The sequence below is a fragment of the Dromaius novaehollandiae genome, chromosome 16, assembly GCF_036370855.1.
Source record: "Dromaius novaehollandiae isolate bDroNov1 chromosome 16, bDroNov1.hap1, whole genome shotgun sequence".
NCBI lineage: Eukaryota > Metazoa > Chordata > Aves > Casuariiformes > Dromaiidae > Dromaius > Dromaius novaehollandiae.
The window spans coordinates 3,762,669-3,780,281 of record NC_088113.1 but is presented as its reverse complement, the minus strand read 5'-3'; the positions used below and the strand labels follow the sequence as shown (position 1 = coordinate 3,780,281).

General features: G+C 52.5%; 1 protein-coding gene across 1 annotated transcript; it reads right to left on the bottom strand.

Annotated features, from left to right (window-relative positions):
- Positions 1 to 2,739: 2,739 nt before the first annotated feature.
- LOC135330088 (uncharacterized) lies at positions 2,740 to 14,358 on the bottom strand. Its single transcript, XM_064521291.1, has 4 exons — positions 13,730 to 14,358; positions 13,195 to 13,318; positions 12,636 to 12,760; positions 2,740 to 4,810 (listed from the first exon to the last, which is right to left on the bottom strand). Exons 1-4 carry the CDS (start codon positions 14,009 to 14,011, stop codon positions 4,691 to 4,693), a joined length of 651 nt encoding a protein of 216 aa, XP_064377361.1. The 5' UTR covers positions 14,012 to 14,358; the 3' UTR covers positions 2,740 to 4,690.
- Between the last annotated feature and the right edge of the window lie 3,255 nt (positions 14,359 to 17,613).

Sequence of the window (17,613 nt, the reverse complement as noted above, 5' to 3'; positions counted from 1 at the left end):
TCAGGCAAGGTCCGTGGGGAAGGGTCAGAGATTAAATGAGGCTCTGGAGCCTGTGGGAGGAGGATGCATTGGTGGAGACACCCCGGAGGCATCCCACAGCTGTTTCTCACACCCTTAGCAGTTTCTGCAGCAGCCTGCCCCGCGCTTACCCAGCGTGCCGTACCGGAGCAGACCCTGGGCACCGGGCACCACGACTGCTGCAGGGGGAAGCTGCAGCGCCTCATGGTTATGGGCTCACCAGAGCAGCTACAGCCTGGGGTCACTAGTCCAGATTTGCTCCGCAGCATTTCTCCAGACGAACCCTGACACAAATAACTTGATCCAGAGCTACTCCTCACCCCACACGTGGGAAGGAGAAATGGTCCCTTGGAGGGTGGGTCAGCACCAGCAAGCCCACCAGCCACGACACAACAGCAGCAGCTATTGAGGCACCATCAGCAGCACCCTGCCAGAGCCAGAGCCCAGCTTGTGCCTGAGCATGGGCCAAACACCTGCTGGAAAGGTGAACCCCAAGGCAAAATTTAATTTACAAAACTGACGCTGAAGGGTCTTTTCTTCCAGATGCGGAGGAGCATCCTTCAGGGCCCATAAACAACCTTTTCCTAGGACATGAGGGTCTTCCTGCCCGTCCTGCCCCCCTGCTCTGAGAAGCCCCACGTTGGCGACAGAAGACTTTTCCTCCAGTGTTTCCCACTGGGTCTGGGAACTAAATATTGCAGCCAGCTGCTCTAATACTTCTGCTCTCTTAAAGCTTCAAGTAACATCCATCAAGATCTCCTCTCGCTCCAGGACATTTCCCACGGGCATCCCGGCTGCATGCAGAAGCCAGGAGGGCAGCTGGCCTGCCCATGCATCACCCAGTGCTGGCCTGTCCTCCCCCGGGGGCTCGGGTAAGAGGGTGGGTAACTGGCACAAGGGGGGCTGCAGGCAGCAGCAGATCACTCCAGGCCCATGGGGACAGGGTGGCTCGCTCGTGGGGGCGAGGAGGCTGGGCTGAGCAGGGCAGGGTATTGGGGTGGCGGCTTTCAGCCTGCAGCTTTTTTTTTTCTTTTTTTTCTCTTTTTTTTTTTGCAGGTCTCTCCGCCGGCCAGACTGCCAGTGGCTCTGCATTTGCAAGGCAGGAGGATTTTGCCTTTCCCCTGGCCCAGCCTGCAAGCACGCGTGGCCATTTGCCTCTCCCCTCTGCACTCACAGCCCACTCCAGGGCTAGCGCAATGTCCCTAGCAGACATGTGAGGCGCAATAGATGCTGGGCCTGGAGCAGACAGGAACAGGGCTAGGGTGGGAGGGTTTTGCTACGTCTAAACAAAGCATCTCTGAGGTCAAACACCTTGGCAGGCAGCATGCGCCCTGGCACCTGCCAGTCTTAGAGAAGGAGGCCGCCTGTGCCCATGGGAAAGGCCACGTCACCGGTGTTTGCCAGCAGATAACGCCCCCGAGCCAGCGAGCACCCGCGTGTTGCCTGTGCAGCTGGGAAGCGTGATTTCAGTGCCTGCGCTTCTTGCAGGGCCATGCCCATTTTGACTGCCCATGAGCTCGGAAGTGCCAGGGCTTGAAACACCGGGGTTCAGATCCTGCCCTGCTGTGTTTGTCCTGACTTCTGCACTTCTGTCTTGACTTCAGCATCAGGCTGAGCTGGGCTGGGAGGAGGACCCAGGCCGGGAGCAGAGCTGCACTGACGCTCCCTGCCTGAGTTATTGCTCTCAGCCAGTGGAAAACATACTCTCTTTGCTGGGTCTGGAGCTGTCCCATGTCTGCAAGGTTGCTCCCAGCTGCAGCAGCCTCCAGGAGCCAGGAGAAATGAGGGCAGCTGTGGCTTCGCCTTCAGCCAGCTGCTGAGAGCCGAGGGGCTGCTGCGAATAACGCGTCTGTGCTGCCAGCCCAGGGTGATCGTCGCTGTGGGACAGCCGGGCTGCTCTCCCCGGGGAGGCACTGCCCAGGCAGCAAAGGGGAGTGGGCCAAGCCCTGGCTGCGGTGGCACAGACCCTTCAGCATCCCGCACCCAGCCGGGACCTGCATCACCTCGCTCTGTGTCTCAGTTTCTCCACGAGCACGGTGTGGGTGGGCGGCTCCTGGCCAGAGGGGAATGCTGCACCCATGGGAGCTGCGCCCACGGGAGCCAGGGGATGAGCAAAATCATCCGCTAATGTCTCCAGGAGGCAGTTCCCAGCCCAGCTCTAGACTCTGTGCCATCCAAGGGTACCTCTCCTCACCTCTCTGTGCTAAAGTTAAAGCTAGGACCCCACCACAACACTGGGCTCCAGAGAGCCGTGTCCGAACAAAGAGGAGCGTTTCTCCCGGCAGAGAGGCAGACGGCCCTCAGCATAGCTGGAGAAGCCGTAAGCACCTGCGAGCAGTGTTTAAACAGAGGAGGCAGCCAGTGCTTTTTTCGGCTGGGTTTAACCCCTTTGCACCAGGGCCTTGTCTCAAGGGACTGCCACGTGCTGGGGGAGCTGGAGCGGCAAGTTGGCCCTGGGCTGCTCAGGCAAAACTGGGGCTGCTCCCTGTGCGGGCTGGGGGCTGCTCCCTGCCTCCCACTGCTAGCGAGGGCATTTGCCCTGAGCCCATGCGTCTCCGAGGCCGTGCTGGGCAGGGCCTGGCAGGAAAGCAACAGCACTATCGTTTGCAAGATGCTGATTAGCCACAACACTGGGGTCTCACGCCCATTCCCCAAGAGGCCAGCGGGGCTAATCAACCCAGCATAAATTGCAGACATGACAGTAGATTTTACAGTCTGCAATTCATGTGCTGACTTTTATGTTTAACTTATGTCAACTACATCACCCGAGGGGCTGATTGAAGTCCTTGCCGTTGATGTCACTTGGTTGTAGAGCAGATGTATAGCATGCAGTAAATATTTGGGTTTAATGTGTAAAGTTTCACTGATGTGCAGGCCAAGAAATAGTCTTCCAGAAGATTAACAGCTTCACTTAAGCAAAGAGTAACTGTTAGAATTGCTGGATTTCATAGTCAGTGATTCACTGGCAGAAAGGATGGGATGGACTCCAGCACAGGTATGTCGCAGCACTCAACTCTTGCCTTTCCCAAAGCGGTTTTACTGCCCAAGGGCTACTTTTTCCCATCCTGTCCCTTGTTCTTCATTAGAAATTATCCTACCTTGATAGCCTAAGTCCTGCAGTGTGGTAGCAAAAGTCTTTGCACACCAGGAGAGTCCAGGTGACTGTGACTTTCTTGTAGGGATGTTGTAAGAGGAGAACCCAGACTGAGAAGGAAGAAACTTTGCAAGAACAAATTACATCCTAGAGCAAAGAGAAAGTGCTGTCAAGTTAAGAGAGTGATAGATTTCAGTGATTTTAAGATCAGGCAATACCATTTCGCTGCATCTCCTGTATAACAAAGGATGAATCAGTCAGTCAACCATATATTGCACATCTGAATCTCTTCAGCCATTTCCCTCTCCATCCATTTCAGCATTTTCCCAGGGCTTAGCCCTGCACCGTAGGGATGGTGACATGCCCACCGATGCCAGGTCGGGCAGACCGGGCTTGCAATACGCATCGGTGTAATCCTGGGGACGGCGTGCCACCAGCCTTGCTCGTCCTCTGCAACAGCCCAGTCTCCGTAAGGAAGGGGCTGCTAATCAGAGGGGGCGCAAGCAAGCGGGATCAGTGATGGGAAAGGTGGTGACTGATGCTGCTCTCTCCCCCTCCTCGCTCTGCCAGGACCCTCATGTAAAGCCACACCAGGTTTGGGGAGCTCTGGCTGAGAAGCCTGGCAGCAAATGCCCAGCACAGCTGGGGCTGGATCCCTCCTGGGGTGTACGTCTGTCTGTGTGTCTGTGTGTCCGCATCCTCTGTGCCCAGCTCATTCCCACCCCTGGCCCCGCTGCTGCCGACAGCCCCCGGCAGCCCCTCGGCCGCCCTCCCTGATTCCCGCGGAGCTGCCCGGGGAGAGCTGGCGGTGCCTCTGCACAGCAGCCCTCACCTGGGCGCTGAGCACTAATTAGTGCCTGAACAGACACAGCACCGCAGGAAGCCCGATGGATTGTTATCCGGATGCTTGCAGCCTGGGAATCTTGTTCCACACTCTGAACGTGAGCTCTTAAGGTCTTTTATTTTTTCAGAAGGGATTAATTTAATTAATGCAACTAACAAAACGTCTAACTGCGCTCTGTAAGTAGACCTGCAGGCTTTGTCACAGCTCCTGTCTATGCCAAGAAATGAGTCTAATAATAGCTGCTTAACGATGAAGTTCAGGGGACCAGAGAGATTATGCAGAGAAAATGCCAGGACAGGCTCAAGCAGGGGATGGAAATCAGCTGTGAAAGTAGCATCAGAAGGTCTCAACAGGACTCTGAGAGACTGCTGCTGGAAGGAGCTCCTCAGCAGCCCCAGATACGGCTTTTATCGAACAGGAGAGACACACAGCTCAACAAAACCCGGTTTGCGAAAGGCTAAGGAGCCCATTAGCTACCAGCAAGCAGTCTTTGGCTTTGCTGCCGCAGGAGGGTAACGTGGTCGTACACGCGCGCACGTGTGGGCTGTGGGAAGGGGCCAGTAGATCATCCTAAGCCATACAGCTTACGGATTTTACGTGTGGCCCAGCTGTCCCACACGGGAATCTGGACAGTTGCTTCAGAAATGCTGGAAATCAGTGTGCTATACAGGCACACAGTCACACGTGCTCGCTGAAAGGTAAAACACACACAGCCACAGCAGCAGAGCAGCGTCTCAGCACCCAGCCTGCAGCTTCTCTCGCTCCTGGTCCTCTTCCCCTTCACACTGGTTTTGCTGTCGGTGAGGAGCTCCAAGCTGGGCCTCTGCCACTGACGCACGAACGCTTCTCTGTTTCTGTGAATCAGATTTTTTCAAACAACCCCCTACTCCAGTTCATCAAAAAAGTCCTGACTAAGGATGCTGACCTGCCTGGAAGCGCGCAACTCACTTGCACGTGCCAGGCAGCCCAGACTCAGGCCCCACCCAGGCCCCTGGCCCAGAGCCAAGGCATGAATAAATCAAGCTCCCGGCCGTTTGTCCTTCCTGCAGGACATCGCGGCAGTTATTCCCACGACGTCTCGCCGTGTGTCAAATAGAGCTGCAGGCCGGGACGCCTCCAGCACTGGGTGCTTCTCCCATAGCTCACCACATGCCTGGGACACGCATGGGGGTCCTAGAAATGCGGGTGTCTCCTGCCTGAGAAAGGATGGGCTTCGGAGCATGCCCAGGGGGGAGCATGCCATCCCAAAAGCGTGAACCCCCCGCAGAGCATCCCGGCGTATCCGTCCTCCCAGTACTGCAGCACCTCTCACCTGACCCCAGCCACACTGAGGAGACACCAAACGATCTGAGTCTTTGGAGATTAAAGCCCAGACCCTGAACGCTGTGTCAATCTACCTGCTGCTCCCTCTCGATACCCTGCTGACCTACCCAACACTCAAGCTGGGCCTCCAGAGTTAGGACCCACATGATGGGTCCTACCGTATCATTTCCTCAGGCCCTTTGAAGAACGGAGGGCCCTGGTTGGGGAGGTACAGTGGGGCTTCCCTCAGCTGCTCTGCACCCCAGGACCACGGCTTGGCCCCAGCTCTGCAGCTGTGCCTGTGCCGGGAGGACGATGCTGCCGGGCTGGGATGCATCCTGCCATCCCACAGTACCCCAACAGGATGAGAAGAGCAGACGTGGTTGTTAAAGAATAGCGAACTGAAACTGTCTAGAGGTAGCCGCTTAGCACAACTTCTATAAGACTTGCTTAGCATGAGTAGCTAAATTTGCTGAAGCCTTAGGCTGCACTTAGATAAAATAATGAACTTTTACTTAGTCCAGTAAGAAAAGGGCCTCAGAGCTGGTTCAAGCTAGGAAGATAAGGAAGTTACAAGCAGTCTGCATTCCTGCCTCTCACACCCCGAAAGGGAGGGTGTCTGCAGGAATGTATCTCACACCCCGAAAGGGAGGGTGTCAAGGCTTTGAAAGAAGACCAGCGCAGGGCATTAGGACCTTGAGGGACAAAGCCTCAGCTCACTGCTGGGGCAGTGTTAATTGTTATGATTTAGAATCACGTCCTCCTCAGGACCTTAAGACACAACAGTAAGACCCAACAAAAACAGAGGTACAACCGTCATCAGAGACCGCAAAAAACAAAAATAAGGAGAAAAACAGCTTACCTCAGAATGACGATGAGACCCAATGAGGAGCAGGAGACCCCAGGCCAAAAAATTACTATTGGTCTAACTATCGCGTGAGGGGTGGGAAATGTAAGTTGAAAAAACTGTAATTGCCCAGGATTTGTTTATGTTAGGGTCCCTCTTAGGAGGCACCCAGCTCGAGCTGTAATTATGGCACGCGCGTGATTAAAATTTAATTTGTTTTGATTTGGCTCTGAACTTTACTTGCGGGAACCTAGGGTCGAGCCCTGTTATGGTGGCCGACAAGCCTAATTTCCATAACAGTTTGGCACCCCAGATGGGACCCTAGGCGACCACTGTCGGGGTCTCTCGTCTCCAAACGATCATCTGGTGCCATCGGGTGAGTTCACCTGGGATCTTTGGCACCGAGAGGCACCGAGAAGGTGAGTCTTAAACTCCCGCCTAAATTCTAAATTCTGGTCTGGTAACAGTGCACTGTAAGGGGTAGGCAGGCTGATCACCGTAAGGCGTACCAGGCAGGGGGGTACACGGGCTGGCCACTCTAAGGCGTACCAGGGGGACGGGTGCGAGTCCCATCCCCAGGGTTTGAGTGGGTTGTAAGTCCCAGCTCGGTCCAGCCGGAGCAGGGATGCACAGCCTGATCAGCATAAGGCGCACTGCAAGACTGTAAGACAGAAGTCTAGAGTCACTGAGACTGGTGTGAGCGTGAACAGTACTCTGTGTGTGTGTGTGTGTGTGTGTGTGTGTGTGTGTGTAGCCTGGGAACCGACCGGGGCACCCGTCGGCTGAGGAAGCCGCCCGCTGCGCAGGGACAGCAGTCCTAGCAGTTAAAGACTCGGGGGGTGGGAGTGCGGTTCCCAGAGAGTGAGAGAAAGAGAGTGTGATCGCACCAGCTACAGGGGCTGGTGTTACTGGTAAGGAAGTGCGCTGCCTGACTTGCTTAAGACGCACTTTTCAGAAACTCAGTATGGGGAATAATTTCGGCATAGAAAAGGGGACGCCCTTAGCCGAAATTTTGGAAAACTGGAGTACCAAAAAAATCTAAGGAAAAAAGGTTGATCCAGCTGTGTCAGGAGGATTGCCCATTCCTGACAAAGGAGGGAAACCCAGCAGAACGGTGGCCACCGCAAGGGACTTTTGATCAGCAGGAACTAACTTCCTTGTGAAATCGTCTAGAAGACAGGTTTCCAAGTCTAATGGATTACTGGTATGTTTGGGATAACTGGGCATGGGCACGGAAGCATTTGAGCCAGGAGGGAGGGAGGAAAGAAACCTGCCGAAGGTAACACTTGTGCTAGCAGATACTAGTACCCCGGACTGTGCTCCAAAAGTTTCTGCTCCACCTTATATGCCTGATGATCTCTCTGTCATTACTTCTTCTCCTCCTCCCTCTCCCTCTACTCCACCGGCTGCCGGACTCTATCCTATGATCCCCAACGTGCTGACTAACCCTGCCGCTTTACAGCCAGGGGGAAAGGGAGGGGCCAGTCCCCCCCTCCTGTGCTGTGGGTATTTACTAATCAACCCCGGGACCCTGGCGATCTCGCCTTATGGGGGGGGGGGTAAAATGCAGAGATTAAGAAAGGATGCAGAGCGATGTGTCCAGTTATTTTCTAATATATGCACTGGGCACAACCCAAACTGGAGTGATACCCAAATTCTTTTGAGGGAATTATTTCAACCAAAAGAATGGGATAAGATAATTAAAGATGTGGAAGAAGCGCAGCAAGCCGGGGGAATAGAAACCTCTGGCTAGCAAATGATCCAAATTGGGATTGTAATAATGCAGGAGATAGAGCTGTGTGTCAAACAGGACTTTGAAATTTAGCAGAAGTAATTAGAGCATGCAGAGAGTTAGGAGTAAATTGGATTGAAGTGCAAGAATGCGGACAGTGATTAGATGAACACCCCCACGACTATGGGGACTTCTGTGGTAAGCCCTGCTAAAATATGGAGGAATGACCCCACAAAACTTCAACGATGCTCTCGCAATTAGTGTTTTTATAGATCAAGCAGCCCCTGATACACAAAAGTATTTTAAAGAGCATATGCCAGGCTGGCAAGGGGAGGGGGCGCGGCAGAACCAGAGGAGGTAGATGGAATCAAAGTGAACGTGGTGTACAATTGAGAGTTAATGATGTTTGTCATTATTGCGGGGAACAAGGGCACTGGAAGCAGGAATGCCCAGTGAGGCCCCGTGTACTTGGGAATAGAGGGGCCAGCATGAGAAAATCAAACACTAAGAATGAGACCAGGCAATTCCCAGTCAGCCCACAATGACAGGAGATAGGAGACTCAGAAAATACTGTGGAAATTGGGGTAAATTTATGGGATATAGATTTGAATTTTGAGGGGCAGACAATGGCAAATATAGAAGGTTTAGAAGTTCCCTTTCTAGTAGATACTGGAGCCACCCTTTCCCTTTTAAATTTTGAGCCTAAAGGATGCAAGTCATCAGACAAAATAGTGATGCAAGGAGTCATGGGAAAAGGTGAACGAATGTTATCTAAGCCCTTATTGCTCACTATTGGGGGTAAAACAGTGTGGGGACGTTTTATAATTTCCACAGACTCGCCCTCTTGCCTCTTAGGGAGAGATCTCCTGCAAGCCTTGGATACGCAGATCTGTTTACAGCTGGAAGGGATACAATTAATAATTATGGGCTCATGTGTTCTGGCTAAGACACCAGAACCAGAGTCGACTAATCTGCAAATTCCAACAAGTTTAGAATCAGTTTCTAAAAAGTTATGAAGCTCTTCAGGAATGGATGTGGAACTACTGAAATCAGCTAGTCCAGTCTCGATAAAAACAAAGGGGGGATTGCCTCCTGCAGTTAAACAATACCCTATCCCAAAGGAAGCAGAGAAGAGTATCCAAAAACAAATCAATCATTCTTTGAAACTGGGTATCCTTAGAGTCTGTGAATCTCTGTACAACACTCCGATTCTGCCGGTTAAAAAGAACAGGCAAGATTCTGATGGTGATCCGGAGTATCGGTTTGTACAAGACTTAAGGGCTATAATCCAACATGTAGTTGCTCCACATTCAGTAGTTCCCGACCCCTCAACCATTTTACTACAAATACCTCATTGGGCAACTTATTTTACTGTGATTGACCTAACAGCAGCCTTTTTTAGTATACTGAGAGCTGAAGACAGCCAAGATCTCTTTGCTTTCACTTAGAAGGGACAACAATTAACTTGGACGAGGCTGCCACAGGGATTTACTGGGTCTCCGACTATTTTTTCGCGTACACTCAAAAATGACCCAAGCAGCAAAAACAGGTAAGAACCTGCGGGTAAATATCTATACCGATTCTAAATATGCATTTGGAGTATGTCACGCAACAGGGATGTGATGGAAAGAACGAGGATTCTTTTCGTCATCAGGAAAGAAATTAGCTAATGGAGAAGAAATACGTAATTTGCTGGAAGCAGTTCAACTGCCCAAAGAAATTGCTGTAATACACTGCCCAGCCCATACTAAAGACACTACAGAAATTAGCAGAGAAAATGCTTTAGCCGACGCTGCTGCAAAAGCTGCAGCTCGACAGCCTCTGAAAGAATGTATGGGGGCAGTTCCAAGGATGGACCAGAGCGAGTGGCCAAACTTAATAGACCCCAAAACTATGTATGAAAAAGACTGCTCAGTGGAAGAGAAAAAACAGTGGGAGCAGTGGGAAGCAAAACAAAGTGATGATGGAATATGGACAATTGGAGGAAAACCAATTCTACCAAAAAAAATATTTAATTACTATAGCTAGGTGGTTTCACGATAAAGCTCATGGGAGAGCCGAGGCAATAGCTAAGCAGGTACAGAAAGTATGGGCTGCTCCAGGAATTTATGCAGCTGCTAAAAGAATAACAAATAGCTGCCCGACCTGCCAGAAGTTTTCAAATAACAAGCCAAGCTCAGATTTAGGGGAGGCGACCATGGGCTGACTTCCCTTTCCAAAAGCTGCAAATAGATGATGCGGATATGCCATCCGCCAATGGGTGCAAATACTTGTTAGTGATAGTAGATCAGTTATCAGGCTGGGTAGAAGCTTTCCCAACAAGAAAGGCCGACACAGGGGGAGTGGTAAAAGCCTTACTGAAAGAACTCATACCTAGGTATGGGGTCCCAGAAGCCATTGATTCAGATAGGGGTGCCCATTTCACGGCCAGCATAATCACTCAGTTATATAAATCATTAGGAATAAAAAGAAACCTATGTACCCCTTATCACCCACAATCTTCAGGACAAGTAGAAAGAATGAATAGAACATTAAAAGAAAAAATAGCAAGAATATGCACACGTGCTAGCCTAAAATGGCCAGAAGCATTAAACTTAGCTCTATGGCATGTTTGAAATGTCCCATGGCAACCCATAGGACTAACACCAGCAGAAATTCTCTTCGGGAGACATTTAGCTGTACTAGGGACTTATTATTCCAGCTAAGACCAGCCTGTTAGACAGAGATGAACGACTAACCCAGTATGTTCTAAGTATGCAAAAAGGTTTGAAAATCTTAAAAAAAAAAATGTATATATATATATATGCTCAATGATATCAATCCACACCACCTGACATACAAGTGCTTGGTATACAGCCTGGGGATGAAGTTTTAGTTAAAGTATTTTCACAAAAATCCAAGTTAAAACCTAAATGGAACAGGCCATATACTGTCATACTATGTTCTTCTTTTGCTGCTAAAGTTGAACTGTACTTGTATATGTTAAAAAAGGATGTGTATGTGTAAGAACACTTTGTAATCTTATATTCATAGATAACATTGCTGTAGATACAAGTCATCACTCAAATATTTGTATTTGTAACTTTACCCAAGATTATGGGATGCGACTTTAATTATTCAGCTCCTATTAGATCTTATCAATTGTTACAATCTACTCATACATTAATTCAAAATTTACTACCTACCCCCATTGGGATGAATCTCACCCTGGTAAAGAAACTACTATAACATGATGATTTGCGTTGACTGCTAGAACGCATCCGAAACAGTGGACAGAAAACTCTAATCACCATTCGTCATGATGCGGAAGAGATACACCACGTCTCGGAAAGGATAAAAAGGGACGGAGAACATCATGGCTGGGAAACTCTTCTAGGGTGGTCACCAACTACAACAGCGTTTATAATCATGTGTTGCACCCAGTAGTAGTTGTGCTAACTTTAACTGTGTTATGCCTATTGCTTACGATCATATCATGCATAAGATTATGGAACGTGATAGTACGCCTTGCAAGGCTTTGAGAACTCTGTTTAAAGTATTAGCAGGGATGCTTCATAAAAACAAAGGGGGGAACTGTTAAAGAATAGCAAACTGAAACTGTCTAGAGGTAGCTGCTTAGCACAACTTCTATAACATTTGCTTAGCATGAGTAGCTAAATTTGCTGAAGCCTTAGGCCGCACTTAGATAAAATAATGAACTTTTACTTAGTCCAGTAAGAAAAGGGCCTCAGAGCTGGTTCAAGCTAGGAAGATAAGGAAGTTACAAGCAGTCTGCATTCCTGCCTCTCACACCCCGAAAGGGAGGGTGTCTGCAGGAATGTATCTCACACCCCGAAAGGGAGGGTGTCAAGGCTTTGAAAGAAGACCAGCGCAGGGCATTAGGACCTTGAGGGACAAAGCCTCAGCTCACTGCTGGGGCAGTGTTAATTGTTATGATTTAGAATCACGTCCTCCTCAGGACCTTAAGACACAACAGTAAGACCCAACAAAAACAGAGGTACAACCGTCATCAGAGACCGCAAAAAACAAAAATAAGGAGAAAAACAGCTTACCTCAGAATGACGATGAGACCCAATGAGGAGCAGGAGACCCCAGGCCAAAAAATTACTATTGGTCTAACTATCGCGTGAGGGGTGGGAAATGTAAGTTGAAAAAACTGTAATTGCCCAGGATTTGTTTATGTTAGGGTCCCTCTTAGGAGGCACCCAGCTCGAGCTGTAATTATGGCACGCGCGTGATTAAAATTTAATTTGTTTTGATTTGGCTCTGAACTTTACTTGCGGGAACCTAGGGTCGAGCCCTGTTATGGTGGCCAACAAGCCTAATTTCCATAACAGTGGTGACAGTAACCAGGGCCAGCTGACACTTTGGCAGTTGCCAGCAAGCCCATAGCGACGAGGCAGGTCACGGACAAGCCAGGAAATCAGGTGGGCAAGGCAAGGGCAGAATCAGCAAGGTCGGGCACAGGCCCCCTGTGGCGTAGCTCAGGCAAGGTCCGTGGGGAAGGGTCAGAGATTAAATGAGGCTCCGGAGCCTGTGGGCGCAGGATGTGTTGGTGGAGACACCCCGGAGGCATCCCGCAGCTCTTTCTCATTTGGGTGCTTTGAGAATAAAGCCCTTCCACCAGGAAGCTAGAGGACTGAACTAAGTATGGGGCAGGGGGCAGTGATGGTGAGGCAGGAAAGGCTCAGGATAAAGAGAAGAAAGTCTTCTGAACCCTATCAGTGGGTACCCCTAAACCATGTCAGAGCATGACAGCTGCTATCTTCTGAGATGTAGGGGGATGCTGATGTCATACCTGCAAAAATCTTCTGCTCTCTTTCAAGTCAGAGTCATTGTCTTCTTCAGAGGCTCCTGAAGAGAGGGATGTTCTTGTCTCAGGACAGAGACACAGCTGTCTAGAAGAATCCTCTGTACTGCCTTCTGCAAGAAGAAACAACCAGCCACCAATGAGTAACTTCTAAGCCTGCAGTTCTACCTTGGCAAGAGGGTATAGAAAGCTAAGCGAGACATCATCCCTCAGCTAGAAAGTCTTCCTGTTGTGAGTATGACTGATGCTCATCACTTGCTTAGAGACATTACCCTTTGGAAACCTCCTCTGTCTGCTGTTTAATCTTGTCGTGAACTCTGGTCAGCACACAGGCTCCAGCCCTCCCCACTGTTTCCCCTCAGGTGCTGTGACGGGGGCCAGCAAAGCAGCCATGGCTCTGTTAGGCTAGAGCTCTTCTCTTGGAGCCTCCTGTAAAAGACTTCTGAACTAGAGGAAAGGGGAGGTTTGAGAAGGAAGGAGAGCACTGCCTGCAGTCCTGGGAGGGAAGACAGAGGCTTCGGGCACTGCAGTCCAGACGTGTATATACCTTGGTTTTCAGTGTCTTGGTCCTCCTGCGATGGCTCACTCAAGCTGTCTTCAGGACTCTGAAGTTCCTGACGAGCAGGCTCTTGGGAGCTCAGCAGCTTGCTGCTGGACAGAGTTTCTTCTTCCTGAAGAGTTAAGAAATGCATTAAAGAATAAGCTTCACGACACAACAAAAACAGGCAGGAATTGTGATTCAGCCCCCAAATTTCTTCATCTTCAGGATTAGGACATGGTGCACACTGGAACAGCTGGCTCCAAGACAAGCTGAATTCCTGGGGAGTGGTCTCAGCCGGAGGTGGAAATAAGTGCCCCGCAGGTCAGGAAGCCAGACCCCTCCTAATTGTTCAAGACAGAGACTCCCAGGCTGAGAAGATCCCTTCCTAGTTGCCAGGGGATTTCTCAGGAGACACTCTGACAACCCACTATGCGTCACGAGCCGAGAGAGGCTGTGTGTGCGGCAGCGCCCTCCCAGCAGTCCTGAGCGCCAATGCGCTGCCGCAAAGGAGAGCCACCACATCCACCCAGCTCCTACTCACAGGTCTCCCCTCAACAGCTGTCTGAGTAGCATCTTTTTCCTGAGATGAGGTGCTTTGGCATGTGGAACTATCCATGACCTTCGAGCTCTCCCGGGAGACCCCTGAAGTACACAGAGGTCTTCTGGTCTTCTTCCCATCAACTGAAGACTGATTGGTCTGTTCAGTTCCTACAGGGAAAAGTAAGTAAAATTCCCATTTGTGAATGTTCTCCATGGCAAAGAGTGTTGGCCACCGGGCTAAGTAAGAGTTTCCTGCTCTGAGAGCACAAATGGAAGAGCCCATGAACAACGTTCACAAGAGGGTCTGCCTGAATGAACGCCTCACAAAAGACAGAGCTGCTGCGAGTTATGCGGATTTTTATCATCAGCAAGCACGAAGGACGTGTTTCACAGCTGACAGCAGACACACTGAGTGCTATTGACATGACTGTGTAAATCTGCATGTACTGGGTAACCTGTGTTACTACCATGCATTCCTTTCTAAAGCAGTGTCTTCGCTTGAGCTGTTCCGGGTGCCTGGGTGTCTCTTCTTTCCCAGCTGCTGCTGTTCTGGCTCAGCCTGCTGGGGGAGGCATTTGATCTCTTCAAGAGCCTCAAGCTTCTCCATCCTCTGCACAATCATGGCAAGAAACCTTCAGACAAATAGAGAGGGCTGAAACAAAGCGCCTGCAGCTCTCTTGCCCAGACCACTCCCTGCTCAGCCACTGTCCTCGTCCCGCTCTGGGCTTCCTGGCTCCAGCGCCCCAAACAGCTTCCAGCTGCCTTTGCCAGGCTCCAAACACTGATTGCACCACTCCAGGCACAACCAGCATCTGCTCACGCAGCAATTTGGCGGTCTTCCGTGGAACGCAAGGCTCTAGCCGGCACCTCGCTGAAGGGCCACGGTCCCGCTCCTAGCGCAAGCGTTCCTTGTCCTGTCTCTTACCTGGCCCTCACGTCCCGCTCTGCAGCTCTCCAACTCTCTCGTTGCTCCCACAGCAGCCGCTCTCGCAGGCGAGAAATGTCCATCCCCTGTGGCAGTTCGGGGCCACTCTTTAATTTTGCCAGTTGTTCTCGAAGCCTTTTCTGAAAGTTGACACCGGCTCTCAGCTCCCCTCTGCCACAACACGCTCTCACGCACCTGCGTGTGGAGGCTTCACCCTGGCCCAGAGCAGCGCTGTGCTTCAGCCACAAACCAGGGGAGAAGAGAAGGGCTTGCCTCAGCACTCCAGGCACTCAGGGATGACTTTCCTGCCTGTCCCCACCCCTGTGCCATCTCAGCTCAGACCCAGGGAGTTGTTTCTATACCAGAATGCCCAGCCCACCAGCACAGCCCCCACTGCTTCTTCAGTTCACGCCTTGCCGAGATAAAACAAGTAAAGCCCCAACCCTCTGCACCGGGAAACGTGCCTATGAACAGTGAGCTTTACTTACTTGTTCTCAACGGTACGTTTTGTCCGCCTCTGTCCTGAGCGCGGCCAGATACTGCCTGTAGTCGTTGAACTCCCGCAGAGTGCACACGACCTGCGGTGGGACGAGGGCAGAAATCACCCAAGGCTTGTCACGCTCGCTACGCAGCCTGCCTTGCCAGCAAGAGCGCTAACGCAGCGGGAGCTGCTCCCCTGCACCCCCTGCCCTGCGCAGCGGCTGGGGGCTCTGCTCCCACCCCCGCAGCGGGCAGCAGCGCTCCTCACTCCGCCGCCAGGCCACGCACCCGCTGCTCCGTCGGCGCCCAGGCAGCGCGGCACGGCCCTGGGAGAGCAGGCGTGGGACTTCCCCGAGCGGGCTTTGGGCTCCTGCTGCCCCCAGGCAAAGCAGCGCAGCAGCCCCGCGCCCTCCGCCCACAAGAGGCGGCTGCAGCAAGCGCTCTGGCAACCCTGCCTCCTGGAAACTCTTCTTCTCACCCCCATAGCCAACCTACTTTGCCATCCCTGGTGACGTAACCTCCTCTCTTCAGTCTCCGCAGGTTGTCTTTGCGGTTGTAGTAGGCCTGCAAATGCGGGTCATGCAGACCGTTGTACTCGTTGCTTAGTAAGCGGCAGTGTGGATCGCCCAGACTGAAATAACCAGATGGCTGGTGAAGCTGTAAAACATATCGTCCACAGCATGAGCAGGGTAGGAGAGAGCAGGAAAGCGACAAAGACATTCCCAAGCTCCTTCAGCCCACAGGGTAGCGCTTTCAAGCCTCCGAAGTTTAGAGTACTGCCTGCAGAGCCAGTAGTCACATCTGTGGCCCTGCCGGAAGGACACCGTCCCCCAGCATCTGGACGCCTTGCTGCCGGCTGCACGCAGGGCACCAGCCACACACTTGCATGGTGCCGCAAGCCAGGCTGGCGTTGGCTCTGGCAAGCTCACGCACAGGCAGAGACCAGTGGTGGGACACGCTCTCCCGCCCTCTGGCCAGTATTGGGCCCTGCTCTTTGCAACTCCTGCCTTCTCTCAGCACCACGGAGCCCGGAGCTTGCTTTGCCCTCCCAGCCCTGTCTCATTTAAGGACTGCAGCTCCCACTCTACAGCATGTCGCCACCCTGATTTCTGTGAAAGGCTGTTTCTTTTCCAGGCTGCTCAGTGTATCTGGGCAAGCAGAGGCTGAAAAAGCAGGGACTTTTCCTACTCCTTTCTACTGCTTTTACCTTTTGCCCCAGCTTGCTCCGGTAGAACACAGGGTTGGAGCCAGGCAGCAAAGGGAGTTTGACCCCGAGCGGCATATCCAGCAGCTCAGGACATCCTGCTCCGAGTTGCTGTCTTCTGCGCCCGGGCTAGAAAGACAGAGACGCTCATGGGCATTCGGGCCACCATCTCTAGAGCCTTCTTGCAGAGCGCTTACCGGAAATGCTCTTTAAAGAGCCCAGACAAGGAGAGTGCAAAGAGTGGCCTATTCCACAGCAGCTCTTTGCTTCATCGCCTCCTTCCCCACAGCTCCAACGCCTGTAAACCAACCCCCTGGGGTCCTTGCACAGCACCCCTCCTACCTGCTGAGCTCGAATCCAGCACAGGCAGAGAGACAGGAGCCCCTGGGAGCCTGCACTGGCATCCCTCTAGGCCTACCACTCTCACTTCCCTCCGCACTGCCCCAGGCCCCAGAGCAGCCCGCGCAGTCGCCGGCTCCCAAGCTGAGCCCTCTCCATCCGTCCAGCACGCACCTCGCCCCTCTTCTCCTCTGCACTCAGCAGTCCGTCTGCGTCTCGCAGCCCTGCAGCCAGGTAATGCTCCATGGCTCCTCTCGAGAGCCCTCCTGCAGCTGCGACCCTCCACCGGCACCTCTTGCTCTGCTGTGACCTCCTGGGTTGACAAAAAAGCCAGAGGCACCATGGCAGAGAGAGCCATTGCCCTGCAGGGCCTTGCCCACACGGCTCCATGCCGCCGGTGGCGGCGCCCGGGGCGCGGGGAGGGCATTCGTGCGGCCGCTGCGGCCCGGGTCCGCTTGGGAGCCGCCTGTGCCGCGGGACTACAGCTCCCAGCATGCCGCGGGGCGCCGCGCATGCTCCGTGGCGCTGCGCTGCTGCTGCTGCTGCTGCTGCCGCCCCGGCCCTTCCGTTGCGTTCCGTTGCGCTCGGCGGCCCTTCCCCTCCCCCTGCCGCACGGCCGCCGGCGGCGCCGCCGAGGCCTGGGCCCCCGCACGAAGCCCCGCACCACGGCGGCACCTGCGGAATCGTGAATGAAATGCTGTCGTGGGGGTGGGCAGCTCCGAGCGAGTGGTAGGCATAACGCTGTCTGACCTCAGGCTTTGACCTCACTTGTGATTTCACTGCTCCAAAAACTAGTGGCCTGGCAGGGCGCTTTGAATCTTCTGGAGCAGAAGACGCTGTCGGTGATGTTTCTTGGCCTGTCATGTGCTTGTGGAAAACCGCTCCGGAGCTTTCACAAGCTACTTAGGTGGGAGATGAAGAAAGATTTCTTTTCTGG